General features: G+C 42.2%; 2 protein-coding genes across 4 annotated transcripts in view; one reads left to right on the top strand and one right to left on the bottom strand.

Annotated features, from left to right (window-relative positions):
• Positions 1-91: 91 nt before the first annotated feature.
• LOC118208928 (leucine-rich repeat-containing protein 24) lies at positions 92-7,203 on the bottom strand. 2 transcript variants are annotated; one of them, XM_035383924.1, is made up of 5 exons: positions 7,017-7,203; positions 5,909-6,436; positions 4,777-4,946; positions 3,705-4,026; positions 92-1,177 (listed from the first exon to the last, which is right to left on the bottom strand). In XM_035383924.1, exons 2-5 carry the CDS (start codon positions 6,429-6,431, stop codon positions 234-236), a joined length of 1,959 nt encoding a protein of 652 aa, XP_035239815.1. In that variant the 5' UTR covers positions 6,432-6,436; positions 7,017-7,203; the 3' UTR covers positions 92-233. The 2 variants fall into 2 exon arrangements, with proteins under 2 accessions (XP_035239815.1, XP_035239814.1); XM_035383923.1 differs by having other exon boundaries at positions 6,973-7,202.
• Positions 7,204-7,995: 792 nt separating this feature from the next.
• The window catches only part of capn5a (calpain 5a), a 38,804-nt gene continuing 26,792 nt past the window's right edge, over positions 7,996-20,007 (top strand). The window contains exons 1-2 of one of the 2 annotated variants that reach the window (XM_035383926.1): positions 7,996-8,191; positions 14,668-14,840. In XM_035383926.1, the coding sequence (XP_035239817.1) occupies positions 14,676-14,840 (165 nt within the window). In that variant the 5' untranslated portion in view covers positions 7,996-8,191; positions 14,668-14,675. The remainder of the gene's footprint in view (positions 8,192-14,667; positions 14,841-20,007) is intronic. The other variant, XM_035383925.1, reaches the window with a different exon arrangement.

Raw genomic sequence — 20,007 nt, 5'->3', positions numbered from 1 at the left:
AAGGTAAGTAAGGTGTGTACAATTATTTATAATGTAAAGGCTGTGATGTGGAAATCATTTTACTTGGTGGGGAAAAATGAAAACTGCTTCGTTCAGTGTAATTTCCAGCTTTTATTGCAAAGTTTTATTGCACCATCTACTGGAGGTATATGGAAGTGACATATTCCAACATTTATGCTCTCCTGCATTGGTCATTATCTTTAATTCATGTCTGAGCAGCAGTAGTGAGTGACTCAGATGGATAGGTTAAAGACCGGCCTGCCGTCACCAGGGTCGGTCTGTTCCTCCGTGTCCCCCTGCGGTGACTCTCTGCTGAACGCCGGCCCGGTGGCGGCGGCCATGATGGCGTTGAGTCGCGTGAGAGACAGAGTCCTCTGCTTCATCCCGGGCGCGCCCTCGTCCCCCGAGTCCCGGACGTGGCCGTACTTGTTGCCCTCCTCGTCGTAGTTGTAGACCTTGATCACCCTGCGCTTGGACGGCCTGACTCCTCGCTCGCTGCCGGGGTCCGTCTCGGCGGACCCTCCCTGGTCGTGGCCCCCCTGCTCGCGGGCGCCTCCGCTGCCAGCCTCTCCGGGTTGGGCCTCCTCCCCCCCCTGGCTCTCCCTGCCGCTGTCGCTGCCCTCCAGGTAGGCGGCGCCCAGGCTGGCGCTTGCCTCCGGGGGCGAGGTTACGGAGGGGGTGGCTTCGGAAGACGACGTGTCCTCGGGCCCTCCGTCTTTCCGGAAGGTCTCGTTCTCGTACTGCCATGGCAACGTGCCCATGTGGACCCCGCCGCTGTCCTGCTGTTGCCGTCGGGTCAGCCTGTGGAAGCCCCGGCTCAGGTAGGTCCTGCTGAAGGCGCCAAGAGCGAACCCCACCAGGAAGGCGACCACCGCGCCGCTCGCCACCGCGGCAACGAAGTGACCGGCAGACACGGTTTCCTGGTAACCTTCGGCTTCCCTGGTCTTCCTCGGTCTTGCCCCACCAGATACGGCGCTGTGCGTGTACTCCACCCTGTAGGGGAGGATGACCCTGTCGTCTGTAGCCGCCCAGAGGCAGTAGTACAGGCCAGTGTGGTAACGGGTTGCGCTGGTGATCTTTATACTGCCATCTCTCAGCATCGCCACTGGCTCCCCGCTGCTCTGAACACTGCTGTTCTCCAACCGTCCAAATGGAGTATGCCAGTACTGCACCTCCCCTGCACACACAGGCCAGATAGCCATTTCTTAAGTATTAGCAGAATTTTACCCACATTCAATATGTTGTTTTTACTCCTTATTGCACTAGTAATGCACCAATACATATTACTTTGGAGATATAAGAATTCAGCTAAAATGAGCAAAGACATTTCTGTGTGTTCAATCTACTGAAACTATGATAATGCATTTCTTCCTCTTGGCTACAGCAATGCAGAAACCATGCACTGTAAAATAAAGGATAGGTCACCTATTGGTTTATGATTATATGAAATGAAATGCTTTGCTGTAAAAAATGATTTGGCCCATTCCTGATACACCCTCTATTGCATATTTGTCATATTTGTAATGTTGGATTACTGAGTGAATACCAAACACGTTTGTCAAATTAATAGAAAAAAGTCATCAAACATCCTTATCACCCATGTGAAAGGGTAATTTTGCACTTAGTTATTCAACCAATTAACCAAGTTTAATTGATAATTAGATTCAGCTGACTTGAATAGCCTAGCTTGATTGCAGTTGGCTCTGTTGAATATAAACCTCACTCATATTGAAGCCTACGATCGGAGTGAAGCAGCCAAGCATTTGTTTCTACAAGCATATTATGTCATGATCAAAGGAAATTCCAGAAGAGATGAGGAAAAAAGCTGCAGAAATCTATCCCTCTGGAAAGGGTTATACATTTCTAAGGCTCTGGGACTCCACCGAATCACAGTTGGAGCCATAATCTCCACATGGGGAACACGACATGGTGGTGAGTCTTCCCAGGAGTGAGTCCAAAATCTCTCCAAGCGTGCAGCAACAATTCCTCTAGGAAGTCCAAAAAAAATCTCAGGAGAACACCCAAAGAATTGCAGAACTCTAGCCTCAGCCAGGATCAGTGTTCATGACTCCACAATAAGAAAGAGACTGGGCAAAATGGGGTTCATATGAGAGTAGCAAGTCAGAAACCACTGGTAACCAAGAAGAACATCAATGCTCGTCTTACATTTGGAAAAAAAAAAAACCTGGATGATCCCAAAGCCTTTCATTCTATCGACAGATGAGTCAAAAGTGGAACTTTCTGAATGACTGGTCCCATTATGTTATTAGGTTTAGAATAAAGCAAGCAGTAAGAACATCATACCAACAGTCAAACCTATTGGTAATGTGATGGTGTGGGCATGTTTTGCTACACTGAGGCCTGGACGACTGGCCATTATTGAAGGAATCATGAAATCTGCTTTGTACCAGAAAATTCTTAAGGAGAATGTCCGGTCATCTGTCCATGAGCTGAAGCTGAAGCATAATTGGATTCTGCAGCAAGAGAATGATCCAAATCACAAAAGCAAGTCCACATGTGAATGGCTGAAAAGTAACAAAATTAAAGCTTTAAATTGGCCTAGTCAAAATACTGACCTGAACCCAATACAGCAGCTGTAACAGGACCTGAAACGTGCAATCCATGCTCAGAAGCCTACAATTTGTCTGAATTAAAGCAAAAGTAGAGTGGGCTAAAATTGCTCCGCGGCGATATGGAAGACTGATGTCAAATTATATGAAGTGTTTGGTGGCAGTTATTGCTGCTAAAGGAGGTGCAACCAGTTAAGTTCAAGGGGCAATTACTTTTTCACATGGGTAATAAGGGTGTTTAACTTTTTTATTAAATGAAATAATTTTTTTTCTTAATGTGTTTTGTGTTTCCTCAGGTTTCCATTGTCTAATATTACGTTTTGTTTAAAGATCTGAAACCATTCAGTGTGACAAACATGCACTAATAGGGGATATCAGGAAGGGGGCAAATATTTTTCACTATAAATTATTTTCATAATAAATATAACAAGCTTAATACATTCAGGACACACATCCAAGAGCACTTTCTGTCAAACCCTATATTTCAACTAACAAAATTTGTAAAACAAATGTAAATGAAATGCTCCACAAACTTTTATGCATGGTGCCCCAAGTGACATTATCTGTTGTGAGAAACACTTAAGTGGCGTGGGAACACAGTCATCTGAAACTTTCATCATTTTTGGCAGACAAACTCGCAAAGCTAAATGTCACAGCACGTCATTGTGTTCATAATGAATAGTTAAAGTACCAACAAATTGAGCATATGCACACATACACAGTGTAGCCTGTTAGTATTTGGACAGAGACTATTTTTGTTTTGGCTCTGTACTGCAGCAATTGAATTTGAAATGAATAAGGGGTAAAAGTACAGACTGCCAGCTTTAATCTGTGGGTATTTCCATCCATATTGGGGGAACCAGATAGGAATCGCAGCTGTTTATGCACAATACCCCAATTTTAGGGGTCCAAAAGTCTTTCAATTTTATTTATTTATTTTAAACCAATTACTTATCACTCATATAGACTCATGCTCTTTATTTTAAAAGGCAAGTAAGTGGAAATATTTTGTTAAATAAAATTTGTTACATTTTCCCAAACAAATTAAGGTCTGTGCTCATCTACTTCCATGGATGTGGAAGTTTGGGTTCACGTCCTTTCATGGTAATTTTGTCTTGCATGGTAATCTCTCACCTCTTTCGCTCCCATTTCCACACGGTATCCTCAGGCCCCTGTCCTCCATGATGTTGGCTGTCAGGGTTTGGGAGACCCTCAATGTCCTCTTGCACACCAGCTGCCCCAAACCGAGAGAGGACAAGGGAACACCGTGCAGGGGGCCCCCATGACACCAAACTCTGCCCTTCAGCCAGGTGGGTGCCCGAACTCGCAGCTCTGTCAGACCGCAGTCACACCTCCATGGGTTGCCGTAGAAACGTATGTCCGTGCCCTGTCCCCACAGGGATTCGAGGGTGGAACCAGGGATTGTCTCCAGCAGATTAGTACCCAGGTTCAGCATCTAGGATTGCATTCATATAATTGTATGGCTAATAATTGCTAAGCAAACTGCCTTACCCATAGAATAGGGAAGCATTCACTTTTATGTAAGAGTTATGTAGAGTTATAAGTCTTACATATTTGTATGGACTTAAATCTATATACCTAAATGTTTTACTTGGACATAAAGTGCCATCTGAGATTTCAACAACAGATATTTTCATAGGTTCCAGCTTTGTGATCATTGCTCAGCTGTGCTGATGTTAGTATAACTACCCCCCCCCCCAATCCCAGTGCTGTCTTGTCTGCTTTTTCTTTTTTTTTGCTTCCTGTCAGTGTCCTGATGTCACCTCACTTCATTCCACTATTTTATTTTTTTGCCTGCATATCTACTTAGTATTCCTGACTGCTGCTTTCCCCCGCTCCTCCCCTCCCTCTGTCTCAAGTGTTCTTGCTAGTCTCTGCTGGCTCTCTTAAAATGATATTGTGCCCACAGAGTGCAATTGCTCCCAAAAAGATGCTTTTTGAATTGTGAAATGAACAGATTTTTTCATTTCATGAATAGACAAACAACATTGACTCAAGTGGTCTTCATCGGGTGAATCTTTTGATTATCTGTTCCATTTTCTCTCAATGTGAGAGAAAACAGACTTTTGGGAGCTACAAGAGTGTCTTGTTATATTCACAATTCCTCTGACTTCACATGTATACCCTGTTTATTTGTGTGCCTCTCTTGTTCTGTCTCTGCCCTGTTGTGCCCTTGCTTCATCACCTGCAGTTTCATGAGGTCCCTGAATGCATCCACAGAAAGTGCAGAAATTCTGTTGTGTTGTAGATGCAGTGCAGTCAGACTTGGGCAACCGTGGAAACTCCTTGAATCCACCCTGGAGATCTGGTTGTTTGCCAGGGAGAGCACACGAAGGTCTGCGAGTCCACTTATCGCTGAAAGGTTTGTTTTAAAGGATGCTGTTATCATTGCATTTTGGCTCAATATACAGTATGTAAATAACTGCCTATGGTGTGTATGGTTGTGTGTGTATATTTTACAAAAAATATCCAGCTAAACTGAATTTTAACTTCTGTAGAAAAACACTGTCTTAGGGTTACAGAAGAAGTGTTTTGGTGTAAAGTTCCATGCAGCTCTGGTCTTGGGTCATGTTTCCAAACTGCTGTTCCATATACCAAATAAGGGAAATTGTGAATCCCCACAGCATCAGACCAGAAGACTGCATTTATCACACCAAAACAGGTTTGAAAGATGACTGTTTGGCCAAGGAACCTCTTTTTTATAGCCAGACTGCTCCGTGTTACCATGGTGACAGGTATTTACAATAGCTGGCCTTAAACTCGACTTTAACCTGCCTCTCTCTGTTAATTGGAAGTTCTGAGCGCACCCTGGGGAGGCTGTGTCCTTCAGTAATTAAAGTTCGTGGCGATAAATACGCACTGACAGTTCTGGCGGTGTTGTATTTTATGTAGGGAGACCACGCACATGTTACATTTTTTATTTTTAATCTACTTTCAATTGATTAAGAAAAAAATAAATAAATAAATAAAGCGGTGCGGTCCAGGTAGGCTACAGCGATTGTGTAGTTTTATAAGAATGCTTGTGTGATGGGACAGGGCATTTAGAAATCCATACCAAGTTCACTGAAAAATCGTCGGCCGAAATTATGAAAAGCAAAATGAAATATGATGGCTACTGCTGCAAATGACATTTAATATGGCGGTAACCGATTTAATTGACGTTCTCCTCTTAACTTGCGTCTTTTTCGCCCTGGCTGCAAACCCCATGTAGCCTAAGCAATAAACGAATACCCCAGTAAACTCCACGGCATAACCGCCTCAGGGATTTTTTAATGAGTCCCCCGACATGAGGCATGATATTGTGAATGAACCCTTACCTTCCGGGATGGTGTCGAGTTTGTTGTTCTGCAGCCAAACTGTCTGCACTGCATCTAGGCCAGTGAATGCATTCCAGTGAACCTCTGATATCCGGTTGTGTCTGAGATCCAAAGTCTTCAGTCGTCCGAGCCCTTTAAGTGTCCCATTTCTTATGATTTGGAGACAGTTGCTGCTCAAGTCCAACTCCTCCAGGTCCGAGAACCCAGCGAAGGCAGTCTTTTGGACCTCAGCGATACAGCTGTGGCTCAGATTCACTTTGGCTATTGGTGGTACACGGGCGAAGTCAAACCTTCGGATGCCGCTGAAGCTCAAGTCGAAAGCAAGAGCGTGAGTGGACGATTCTGAAGGTATAATTTTCAGGCCCAGACCAGTGCAGGTAAAAGCCAGAGGATCAAACCCAAGGTGGGTAGCAGCCCATTCGCAAGGGGCAGTTGGATTTGCCTTGGTAAACCGTCTGACTCCACAAAGTAATGCAAAGAGTAGCAAAAGCCCTCTGCTTGATGATAATTCCCGAACCTCCATTAATTCTTAAGATGTATCCAGAGAAAAAAGAAAATATTGTTAGACTAAATGAATGCATAAGCACGTAGCCTACAAATTAAATGCAAACTGCATTGGCTTCTTTTATGTTGCTTTTAATTTCAGTATTTGTATACTTAAGGCCTGTATTAACAATCTTCCTTTAAAAGAAGTGGAATACTATTTTGCACACAAACAACGTATCCATTTATATATCGATAAATTAACATAGTTTCTTATTAATGTTAATTTTTAATTTTTGTTGGTATGAAGTCAGGTTTAATCGGCCCGTGTAGAAAAACACTCATAGAAAAATCTCTCCGTTTAAAACTAGGCTTATAGTTTTTTTGCGCAATAGTTTTTACAGCTGTAACCAAATTGTAACCAGTTATTGATCCAGCCATAGATTATTAAATTGCACTATTGAAGTTATTTGTTGTATAATCGACGTATCATCGTACAGGTCAGGGATACGCCTGAACTCAACCAAGACAGTAAGCAGGAATGAAACTGAACATGAGCGCGCACATAAATATAGACTTACCTTCTAGCTGTAGAGTTGTAGTATAATTTAATTCAATTTCTTACCACATCATACTTATGTTTTTGCTCCCCCGCTTCATCCCTGCAGAGGTTTAAAGTGCAGCCCTCACATGATTCAAGTGAGCGGTTCAGTCCCCAAAGGTTAACGATTAACTGTTAAAAGCAAAGGAAGGAATCTTCGGATGCCCACGGACTGTCTGCATGTGTGGTGTGAATACACCCAGCACCTTTTCTAACTGTATAGTCATTTGCATATTTTTTGCAGTGCAGGAACACTTTAAAATAATTTTGAAAAAAAATTATACAGTTTGCCAGGGGATTAAATTACACCATGGTCTTAATCTGGATATTTGGGGGGGTCATTTGCAGTATTCGAACACGAATAAAACACATCATGAGACTAACACCGTTCTGATAAGAATTTTCACAAGCAGTCGAACCAAGCCACCAGAGGGAGACGTCGCACTGTGAATAGAATAAGTAACGCGGCTGAATGCTACCCCATTCGAGCGTAATGCATGTGGCTACCTATTGGCAATCGTTTGCGTAAATATGTTCCAGAAATCTGCATATTTAGGCGGGTTATTACACTCTATGTGCATCTCATAAACGTTATGATCATCAGAGATATGTTATCCACATTTATAGTAGCTCTATTGCCTACCACAATCATCTTGTTAACACGGTGCGCATGCTAAAAATCAACTTCATGGAAACGTCCATTTAAAATAGCTTTGACTCCAGATAAAAGTGAATTCAGCTTGAACACATGTGAAGCTACTATGGAGATGAGCAGTGCAGTGTGTGGGCTGCTTCCATGATATGTTTCTGGGTTTTAACTTTATTCGTGTTGTTTTTTTAGTTCCTTCCTACAAAAACTAATGACCACTGACACGTTTTCACTCCTATAGACTATATTATAACGCCTTTGCAAGATGCAGAAGGAGAATTGCCAACGAACACAACTATCCCCAACTCCTTTAAACAATATTTCGAAGAGCGAAGCTGAAGCAGAGTTTGCCGTCGCACATGCTCAGTTTGAGTTTGAGGCTCAACGAGTCAGCTCCTCCCTAGTGTGTGTGAGCAAGAAATTCGCAAACGGAGCAAGGAGCTGTGCATCACAGAGCAAGTGGCACATCAGTCCTGGGACCGCATTAACGCAGCTGGATCCCCGGCGGACCAGATATAACACGTCACCGAGGGAACGGAACCCTGCTCCGGTAAGGACAAAAACAGCGCGACCTCAATATTGCATGCGTTTTATTTCCTGACTGTAACTAACCTGTTGGAAACACTGCCGAGCCTATTGCGGAAGAATTGTTTGCGCTGCTATTGGAAAGCGCGCGGCAATTGCAGAGGAAAGACGCGATATAGTGATAGTCTAATCATTGTGGTGTAATGATCTGATTTGACACCCCCTCCCCACCCTCAAGACCGCCTGCCCCGAGTAAATTGATGGGTGCACGAGGAGCAGTCCTTGTTATCCGGTGGCCCGCCTGCTACATCGAGCTGGATACATGCGTGCCTGCGCTCAGTAAAGATAAACGTATTGCTAGCACGTTGTGAATTCAGTTGGCTGACACTAAACCAGCTTTGCGAGATAGCCCGCTATCTTAAATGATGGAAACCATTCGTGTACGCTAGTAGGTGTGTAATGTAATATTGTACCACCTTCGATTAGCCTACTGATCGGGTCAGTCGCCTTTTACAACCCGTTAGGCTGATATATAGAATGGCAGCTTCAACAGGGCACTTCTGTGGATAATACATCACGATTCTAAGTTGCCACTCCTTTGTTTGGGACTTGAAATACCAACATGCAGCCCCACCTTTTTTCGTTGCTTGGTATAATAACGTCTAGCATATGCTGTTCTGCGTGAATCGTTGTGCAGTGGTTATCCAAAAACATCGAACAGGTTCTAAGATTTCCCATCGCGATCTAAATTATGCACAAGTTGTCATTAATGAGATGCAGACATTTGTGAAGATGTCACAATGTTTGTGCTGCGCCTTTGGAAACTTGTGTGGCACCTATATGGAGTGATGCTGCTTATGGAAAAAAAGAAAATGTTTATGGGAAAAGCATCATAATTCAGACAGGCCAGTCCCCAAATCCATGACCGCAACAGAGGTTCTAGGTGGAGATCTTCATCAGAGAGAGAGAGGCCGATGCTCCCCAAGCTCTTGTTGGGATTCCCCCCTCTAAAAGTCTATACTGGCTACAACACGTGTTGGTCGCAGAGCTGGTTCAACATCCCCAGTACATTCACCTGGAAGGCCACTGTGCTTACTCACCATATCCATTTATTTAAGAGTTGGTGCTCTGGTATTCCGAATTTGGAGGCCATTGGGTTTCAGGCCCGACTATCCCCAAAGAGGACATTTGTTGAAGAAAACCCACTCAGTCCTGCCTCCAGAAACTCAACTATGACCCATCGGAGATACAAAACTGTAACCTTAAATTTTTTTAAAAGTTCAGTTGTCAAACCCCTGTCCTTCAGTACCACACGGAGCGGACGTGCTGCATGCTGCAGCAGAATGATGAGCTTTCATTCCTCTTTCTGAGTTCATTAATGCCATGACGTGAACATTTTGACGGGAGCATTCATGCTGGGTAGCCAATTTATATTCACCTAATGTGGCTTTTACACATTGAGTTCAGCATTGTCAAGGTTCATCCAACTTGGCTTGATTTTTACGACCGTAGAAAAATGCTTTAGCTGCGTTAATTCGTTAAAAGTAGGGTCTTACACAGGGTTAATGGATTAACGGCTATAAAATACTTCGTAGCTAACTAAATTAATGGCTGCGTATTTTAACGGGACAGTACCAAGGCTTAGGGTTTGGTTTTCAGATTCAATGTTACGCACTGCGCAGATGTAGGCGAAACACTTTAAATCGCCTGGATGTTTAATCCGGTTCAATAAGCCAATTCTATGCACACACAATAGACGTTAAAAACTTCACTATGTGCATACACGAACAGACGCGTGGACTATTCAGTCTACTTATTTATTTTTGGTTACGTTATGTCGTCGAAGTTAGGCGTGGTTTGTCATTTCTCCTTTGTGATTTCTTCTGTGGTCAACAGAAGGGTCCTCAGTTTGTCGGAACGTTATCCAAATGTACGCAGTCTTTCCTGACAAGATTTTTAAAGAGTTAATATTATAAAGCAAATATGAATGGTAGGCTAATTAAAACAAGAAATCATATTAATAAATTAATTAGGGCAATCATGGCCTTTGACGTTTTTGTGCTTTGAGCATCTTGTGAATTTGATTTTTGTTGTTTCAGCAGGCGTGCCATTTGGCGGAACTCGTGTTTTAATTTAGCCTGTAGTCACAGGTGTTGTTTTCTAACACTTTGGATTGTGACAGGCTGTCCAGCTACACAGTCATGGGAGTTAAATGACTGCTTCGGGGACTTTTTAAAATGTGTATTCTTAGTCGGTAATTACACCTGTAGGCGCGCCTTTAAATAGGTGGATATGTGGTAGACGTTCAAGCAAGTGATAGATCAGGTCTGTTTATTTCTTTATTTATTTATTGTGCAGAGTGGATTATTGACTGTAACCTAGGTAGGCAGCGACTGTGGTCATCACCCAAGCAACGTGCATATACTTGGTGTGGTACGATATGCGTCTCTGAATTCTTTTTGATCAATAAGAAAGTAACAACCCTTAATCTTCTCAATACTGACTAGAGGAAAGGCTTGCCACATAGATATAGATCTTTGTTTAAAACACAGGCTGAACATTATGGTATTTTCAGTTTTATTGTCGGTCAATCGCTGTGACATTTGAGCCCAACTGTCCCTGGTTTAAGGGTCTGTAGGATTGAAACACTTCCTCCAAAGGTTTAGTGTGATTAATGCAGTCAAGTCCTTAGAATAGGGTAAAATAATAAAGGAGCCTTTCATAGTCCCAAGAAATTGTGCCCTTTCCTTTCTGATTCGGAATTTAAGCATTGGTGCCATTGTAGCATACACTCACTGAACAATTTATTTCATTGGGGGAATTTAGAATCCAGCTACGGGTAGGGTTTTCTTTACCCTAGTCACACTTCTTTCATTTTTTCCAATTAGGAGTTATACGAGTTATATTTAATTGTGCCATCAAATTTAGCATTGAGCCTTATCAGCTGGGATCAAAAGCATGCTGGACTTATTTCCTTTAGATAGGTGAAGTGATGCATTGCCTTGGGGAGGGACTGAGTCACATGGCATAATTCCTTCTGAAATATAACATTTTATATCTTATTTATAACATTGAATTGTCGGTGCTAAACTGAGAGACCTGCTAATGCTAAAAACTGAAGTGAGGAGGTGAGAAGTCAGAGGGACATTGCTAGTTCCTTACATTTGTACTATGATTACAGTCATGCTGCAAGCTCTACAGATTGGGTCAAGGCTTTCTGCAAAATAACAAGTTCTGTAGCCTTTTGAATTTCTCCATAATGCACACTCATAGAATTTGCATTTATAGCTGAAAACCTGGGACTTGGCCTTCAAATGATATTACACAAACCTGGTGTATATATGGCTCCTTGTATTAGCCAAAAAGCTGTCATTATTTGGTGGCAGATATACCATGGTTTGTGGGTATTTGGGTAGATAGGGTGGGTCACAGCTGTAATTTTCTTTCCCTGCCATCAAAATTAAAAGGTTCTCCTTCTACGAGTCACATTTCACAAGTCACATTTTTCTAAGTGTGTGTACAGGTGATGCAACATTCTAGATTTAGCATCCTCTAAATAGGGGAAATAAGCCTGTTCTCTGAACAAAAATAGACTAATGTGATTTTTAAAGCTGAAATTTTATTTCAACTCAACAGTATTCTGCTTCAATGATGAATTGGTCATGTGCAGATTTAGCTTGTTATGTTGCTGGAAGGAACGGAGTGATTCTTGTGTAGAAGCTTGAAATGTATCTAAATATAATGGGGTGCACTTCCTAGAAAGGATTACAGAATTGAATTGGGTGAGCAAGGGCTTTGTTCTTTTTGTAGAATGTTAAGCTACACCACATAAAACATGTTCCTTCCTGTGGTTAGTGCTTGTTGTCTCGACGCTCTAAGATGGCATCCTAGCTGTGTGAACTGTCACTGTCACTGCTTCTCCCTCGGCTGTTGTAAAGTCTTTACTTTCTGCTCTTTTCCATCGCCAGTATTTCCGCTGCGCTGTCACCGCTCTTATCTGGAGCGGGCAGTGGGCAAAAGAAACAGGAGCCAGTGCTGTTATCAGTGAGCTCTGTGCCATCTGTTACAAGTCTGTTTAAGCTACGTTTTTCCGACATCTACATTTTTATTCCCAAAAAACGGAAACCATTCCAGGATGATGCATTTCACAGGTCATTTTAATTTCACAGGTCTTTTAGTTCAGTGGAATGTTTTAGTGCTGCAGCATGTCTTCTTCGAAATACATGGAAGGTTTAAAACCAGACATTGCAAAGGCCCGCTTTCATAATGTAATGTTAATCTCATGTAATGCCTCATGTTTGGGATTGTTTTGCTGGATTTGTCATTACTGCATGGCGTTTCTCTACCTGCTCCATATTGATTGTGTTGAAATTAACCTGAAGGGTTTCATCCGTCTGTGGCACACCAAAAAACTGTCCAGCATGAAGACAGACGGTATATTAATAAACTGTTCCCTGATTTTATTCTCACTTACTCCAGGACATGAGCATCGCTCATGATAGTTTTATCTGCATTGCCAGACCCCATGGCTCTATGAAAAGAGAAGAAACACACTCAGGTGTGGCTCATTTAGCTTAAGCTGTTTGTAGTGCAGTGGCTGCCCTGTGGCCCATATCAAATTCACTCAATGCCAGCTCTAGGAGTGGCTGCCAGTCCTGTGTGTGGACACCTTTTTAACAGAAAGCTTTATTGGAGTGAAAAAGGGGCAGGCAGGTGCCCTAATACCCTGAAGGGGGAATTTGCATTAATGGTACAGTGCATGGATCACAGGAGAGGGAGAGATTCCCGTCTCTCTTGCCTGATCCCCTCTTCGGGAAGCCAAATTTCCACATTGTGCTGTAGCCCCGACAACACCTCTGAGCCACTTTTGTTGTTACTTCCCTCGAGCTTCTGAAGGAAGTCTCTGGAATCACACGGAGTCGAGGTGAGGGCGTTCTTTTTTAAAACAAATCTTCTCTTGCATTGTGAAATACATCTTCTGACTGGCTGGAGGAAAAGTAGAGAATTTAGATAAATAATTCAACTGTGGCTACGGTGCATTGTCAGACTGAGAGTTTGATGTGAGTGTGCGGTTGCATAGGCAGCATAAATTGATGCTGAATATGCTTTTGTGAGTATCTAATAAGACTCAGGTCCAGTTGTTATAATACTCACAATATAATGTTGTGGTTATAAATATTCACCATTACCATCTCCATATGAAGATGTTGCATTTTGTTCTGGGGCTGGAGAGCCTGTTTTCAGAAACATGAGCCATTTACTTGCAATGTAAGTATTGTCTTCTTCTCTGATAGAACTGAAAATCACACTGTTTAGCCTAAGTGCTCTTATGGAGGTGCATATTTCTTCTGTCAATAAGGTTGTGCAAACACTGAAGAGATTAGAGTGCCTGACTGGGTAATCCTTTGAAAGAATCTCCTTAACAACACAGGTCTGTTGCTACCAAGTATTCGCAACAGACTCCTTCTTGTGAAGCCTTAATTAGTAGATAAATAGGAGCAGGGATGAAACAGTACTGTGACTATTTCAGTTCAAATGAAAATAAATTCAAGTAATTATTTTTTTATTATTTATAACTTTGTCTTCCAGAAATGTAAATATGGGAGTGTGTGGGAGTTTATGGTCTGATTGTCATGATTTTTCAGTCTCCATCTTTAGCTAATATTTGATTTGTCTTGGAAAAAGAGGAAGTCTCTTCCCTGGGCCTGTTTGAGATAGCCTAAATGAAAAACACCAGTCTTTCCAGCAACAAGGTTCCAATATACTCCAATATCTTGTATAGTGTCGGTATCTGTACATGCCACTAATTCAATTTTTGGAAAAGAAGAGACAACAAACTCATCTGTCTTGTGGAAATTCTTGCTGTTCTCACAGTGACCCCCTTTCATTTTCCTCCGCTGTTAGTTTCCAGGGTTACAGCCAGCCTTCCAACAGCCAATAAATACATAACACTGAATTAAAGTAAAATGTAGCCGTACGGTAGGAGGGGATTTTGGTATTCTGTTTGTGAGTGAGCCTGTGAATGCAGCCAGACGCTCTGTCTGCCTCCGAGACCTGAGTCACATACTGATGTCCAGCTTCCTGCATTTCTTAAAGTTCTGCTTTTGTGGTGGCCTTTTATTTATTTGTTTATTTGGCTTGTTGGTTGCTTGGGATTGTCCTGCATTGTTGGGGATTCAGTGATTACGAAATAGTTTTATCATGTTCAATTTATTGGTGTGTTCTTTTATACAAGTTTGATTATCAGCGCACAGAAAGGGTTGGAAACAAGAAACATTTCACTTTTCCGAATAGAATTCCATTAGAAAAAAACAGCCTGGCTTTAAGCTCCCTGAGCAAAAAAAATGTAGCAATAAATTCAGGAATTTAAAGACTTGCTTCCTTAGAAACAGTGAGATGGAGAGCTGAAAAGAGTTTGTAAAATAGTGGCTGTTATAATCAGTGTCCTCCTCTGGCCTGTATCTAACAGTGCCCCCTGTGGTGCTTGTGTTGTAACTGCAGGCTGAAGCATGTTTTCCTCAGTGAAGGCGTATGAGGGCCAAGCGTATGCATCCCTGAAGAAGCAGTGCTTGCAAAACAAGACACTTTTCGAGGACCCCCTGTTCCCCACTGTCGATGAATCCCTCTTCTATCAAGGCAACAAGATTGGCAGGGTGCACTGGAAGAGGCCTAAGGTGAGATTCCTCTGACCGAATTTCTTTTGTAATCTTTAATTTAAATGTGTTTGCCTGTGTGTGAACTAAAAAGAGATCATGCATACTTCAGTATTTGTGATATATATATCACTTTTTCATCTAAACGTCTGGTTTAATTGAGCCCACAAGATTGTTTTAAGTATGGTATACTTTCCAACAGTCTACTGTAGATATACATAAATTACACTCTGGTGTTTTTGTTGTTTTGTCAGTTTTTTCTGTCTTAGCCCAGCTAACATAGAATATTACAGCAACTTTTTCCAAGTTAAGAGATAGTGATTTGGTTAGGGTGAATAACAACATTGTTGTAAAGTTTTTATCAGCCCCAAACCATAGTTTTTCAGCGACGGTGTAAGTAGGTCCTCACCAGTGAAAAGGACAATACATCTACCAGAACACAATTTCACAGCTTTGTGCAACCTAAAAAACAATTTTAAAAAGGTGTTTGGCTGGTTTGGATGTGACCAGTGGTCATTTATTTACAACCTATTTACTTTGTGTTGTGCTCATACATTTTGCCCAGTAGCACCATGTTCAATTCATAGTAATCTGGGAAACACCATGTCTGATACACATTGTCTAGACTGAGAGGGTCAATACACTTTGATATGGTGAACTTGCTAACGTGTTACAAAGTGGCCTATTTTGGTTGACCCCGCCCATTAGAATGTTATTGGATTCCTGCCCCCCCCCCAAACATCCAAGGGAATTCCTTGGGCAGTTAATACTTGCTGAGCCCCTTATACACAGAAATCTAGGGTGTTCTGGCATCTTCTCTCCTGGAAGGTTTTATTACCTCTCTGAAGAAACATGAGAACACAAATCTATTCAGTCTGATGGCCCACTGTGGACATTCCATACCACAGGCTACCCAATTTGTGACATTCAGTGACATTTAAAGTATTAATTTTCATGTATGTAGTGGTTGTTGAGGCCTGCCAGTTTGGAATGTAGCCTACATTTTTGAGGTTGCAGCCAGAGCACCGCAGAGGTCCGTGTTATATGACTGGCCTTGTAGCAGTACTATGGCTATGTGGAATTTGATGTCAAGAAGAGTGAATGACTAGCTGTCAAATAAGTTAAACCCCATGTGTCCTAGATTATGGTTCATGGTTTTGATTGAATGATTAAGATTCCTCAATATGCGGAGGCAATTAACTCAGTAAACATGCTAAGAGTTAAGCAGAGAAAAACTGAAACCTTATTTATGGTGACTAACCACCCTTTTTTTTTAACTGAATGTTCCATCTCATGGAAAAAATAGATATGCAAAAACATATTATTCATAATTCACATACCCAGAAGCACCAGTCCCTCCTATTGACTGTGGTACAATAGTGAAAAGTCAAGTGCTGAAAGCAGTGGTTAGCGTGGGAGTTTGTAAATAAGGGACATGTCGCAACTCATTGGCCTGGCCTTGGCCCACACTAAAATGGCCTGCTTTGTAATTCTGTTATCCACATATGGAGACATGTTGGTACTGGTAGGCTATTTGTTCGAGTTCTGCCGAAGGCTGTTGTTCTGTAACGGAACTGCAACAATCTCAGATCAGAGCCAGTGAGATAAGAGCCAGGTCCACACCTGCATCATTTTCTGCATACTTTTCCCCTAGTTTAGGATGCCCCACCACGTGATCTTGAATGAAAGTGAAGTCAGAAAGACGCTTCATGTTTATCTCAAGCAAATAGGGGCCCGATTGACTAACTGGGCTTGCTAGTGAGTGATGAGAGAGGTCATCCCTGCAGACTGCACCTGATTTTTCTTCACCCTGTGGAGCTGCTGGCCACAGTCAGCATTGGCATGGTCCTGACTCCATACCGGTTTCTAGGGCCCATCCCCTCACTGGAAAGTTCTTTAGCAGAATGAACCACCAAGCAGCTTCCACACATGCACGATTTATCTGATTGATTAACCATCATTTCATCTTAGATAAAAATATCATTTTTTTAAATTAGTGCATTTTTTTTATTGTTCTCACTTAAGTATACTGGTAGAAATGTTCTTTTTTCATAACTGAGTGTGAAACTTACAGTTTTTATATAATCAAAATTATCATGGTGGGCATTGCTGCTTTATCAGTGGTTTTTGTCAGCATTTTTGCCATATTCTTTAAAAAATTGAATATTCGGTCACAGTAGCTAGCTAACTAGCAGTCTTGAGAGTGGCCTGATTTGTAACGTGTTAGGTGTTCTGTTTCTATGGCCACAGCATTCAGCCATGGGAGGTAAGTCTAGATACTGCCTCTGAAACAAGATTAGGCCCATGGGAAACAAAGTCAAGACTGTAGCTACAAGGCAGACACGGTGTTAAACTCAACAGATCCTCTTCAGGTTCTCTGATGTGGGTTTTCTCCAGAGCTCTGCAGTTGCAATAAGCAGCTATTAAAGGGTCAGAAACACAGCACCTTGAATTAGCTTAGCGACAGAGTTCCAGTGTGAAGATGGACCCTGCAGCCAGCACCATAAATCATTGATTGTGGTTTTCTTAATAACTGGGTCTCCTTTCGTCTCCATTTTGATACTGCAAGTGTCAGTGTTTTATACCTGCTGTCTGAAAGCTTTGGGCGCCGAAGCCCTGAGATGGGGGAGGGAGGGGTTGAGGACACAGGTTGCAGTGCTTAGCAAATATGGCAATTATTTGAGGAAAACTTAAAATATGTGGCAGTGCAAAAAGTAGCAAATGTCATTCAGAATGAACTAAAGGCGAGGGACCAGTCTGACCTACACAATCTTTGCATAAAGAATGCTCAGACATTGTGATAACAAACTCAAAAACACCTACAACCAGCCAGGGCTCTAGCCGTGTGCAACTATGCCCCTGGCCAGCAGGGCTTATATAGTTCACATTTTGTCCATCTTAGTCAATTATGCTGCTGAATACTTCAAAATAAGAGTCATTCAGATTAAGAGCCTTGCTTAGGGGTGTAATGAAAATGACCCTATGTGGGATTTGACCCAACAACCTTTTGGTTGCAGGTCTACTCCCCATACTCAGTAATGCAGCTACCAGCACAGGTTGTACCGGAAATGCAGTGATAACAGCTCTGTGCCATCTCTCCCTCTCTTCAGTATCAGCCCTCTCTTAATATACAAGGCAAATACACCAGCAAAGTGGTTGTCCTGATGTACATAATTTGACATAATGTACATTATGTTTGTCATAATGTGACTGTTGTGGTGTAATTCTTCCTAGGGGACACCTTCCTCATCCTGGGGTGGCCCAATAATGTGTGGTGTCCCTTGGGGAGGGATAGGGCTGGGTGGGACAAGATTGGGAGGGGCCCTCTTGGTCATACATTTTCAACTAATGGAGCTTCATAAGAGGTCCCTTTGTGTTTCAGTCTTGGGGTGTGTTTTGGAGTCATCTATCCAAACCCGTTTCCGCAGAGCAGCATTGTAACTGGGGTCTGAGTGCCAAACCCTCCAGTCACTGGTGTAGTGTGTCACTCAGAAAACTTTCAGTGCCACAACTCGTTCCGTTGAAAGGGAGAGGCGATTTGCGGGGGTGAAAGAGCAGTATGAATGTGATGCTGATTGACACTTAGTTTGGGTACAGAAAAAAAACGCATGACCTCCATCCTCTCCCTTCATTGAGGAGGCTGAAACTTGAGACTGGGGTGAGCAGAATTGGACCTTGAATTTGAATATCTCGCATTCTTTCACACACTCAGCATTATCACTTATTATTATTATTATTTTTATCTCAAATAGCTTTTCCGTCAGCCTTAATGAAAACTCAATTAAGGCCTTATGATGGCTTTAATATCACCAGCTTTTCGTCTCTCGTAATAGCTTTCGGAAGATGAAGCAGGCACACTCAGTAGAGAGGCTTCCTGGCCTTTGGGGCCCAGCAGATCTTTCTCTGCCTTTCAGTGGAAGGCCATGAATTAGCTCTCTTTATGGGACACTTTTTTATCTCTTGCTCACTCTCACTGTCCCCTCCTCTATCTCTTTCTCCCACAGCACCGCGGTGGAATAGCTCGATTAGAGTCCTGAGCGTCAGCAACTAAAATGCAAATGCTGCAGCAGTCAGGCAGTGGGACCAGTTAAATCCACACTGTTGAGTCGTGCAGGATCCAGCTAGTCCTTGGTCTGGGATGTTTGTGGACTTGATATCTGCCAAAAATCTGAATCTTAAAAAAGGCCATATTGAACTCAGTAGAAGCATTTGTTAGTCAGATCTACCAGCCTTAGACCATCATTGAAACATTTGATAATGTTTGTGCCTAACTACTGTTTACTTGTTAGGCTGTTGTTTATGTTCAGTCTTGATTTCATGTGGTTTTAGAATTGTGTTTAGAATGTGCTTTTTAACCGGGCAGTCTTAAGCTATAAATGCAAAAAATGGCTTGGGCAATCTTTCAGTGATTGGTGAACTGAAAAGGTCTTCCACAGGGGCTTGGTCCTCGCTGGCTGTTTGGCATAAGAAGAGATATGATTGGCTCGCTCAGCTAAAGGCTGTGATCCACAGACAAGGCCACTAATCATACTCTTCCTGGTCTTCCTAGTATGACATCACGTTCTGAAGCGGATGTGCTAACTAATGTCTTTGAACTCTGGTGCACCGACATTGTTTGAATACTTTTGTAAATGCCATGGCAATTCATTTTGCTCGAAAGTTTGTGCATTCTTTTCAGATAAGCTCTCTCCAAATACCAGCTCAGTAGCCTTATGTTTCAAGGATCTAAATTCCCTAGAAAAATGGAGGGAGTCGATTATTTCCACAGATATTAAAAATGGAATCCATCACCCCTCTTCCCTGCACCTCTCGGGGTGTGCTTGCAAACAAGCTCCTTTGTATCATGATAATAAGGGAAAGTTCCAATTTTATACCAGCCAATCAGCCAGCTCAGATGCAACTCAGTAGTATTTCAGTACTCACTCCTTTGTGAGAAATGGAGTTATAGTATTAAGATTAAGCATGAATATGTTTTTCTAATGGAGGCCAACTCAATAGAACATTACTGGATCTCATTCTGTTAACATTGTTTATTTGCCTTGAAGAGATGGATTAAAAAACAAATAAATAAACAATGTTAACAGAATGAGATCCATAATGTTTTATCAAGTTGGCCTTCATTTGTTAAGTGAAACTCAAACATTGGGTGCACACGCCCTGCCAGATTCTTATCTTGGCCATTGCAGAA

This window comes from Anguilla anguilla, chromosome 12, assembly GCF_013347855.1.
Source record: "Anguilla anguilla isolate fAngAng1 chromosome 12, fAngAng1.pri, whole genome shotgun sequence".
Taxonomy (NCBI): domain Eukaryota; kingdom Metazoa; phylum Chordata; class Actinopteri; order Anguilliformes; family Anguillidae; genus Anguilla; species Anguilla anguilla.
Note: the sequence above shows the minus strand (reverse complement) of the source record. Positions and strands in the feature narration are given on the sequence as shown.

Coding starts and splice junctions, on each gene's coding strand:
- LOC118208928 (XM_035383924.1), bottom strand. CDS start 6,431: ATGGAGGTTCGGGAATTATCATCAAGCAGAGGGCTTTTGCTACTCTTT. Junction 4,947..5,908: donor ACTCGACACCATCCCGGAAG/GTAAGGGTTCAT, acceptor CAAACCTTTCAG/CGATAAGTGGACTCGCAGAC. Junction 1,178..3,704: donor TGGAAATGGGAGCGAAAGAG/GTGAGAGATTAC, acceptor CTGTGTGTGCAG/GGGAGGTGCAGTACTGGCAT.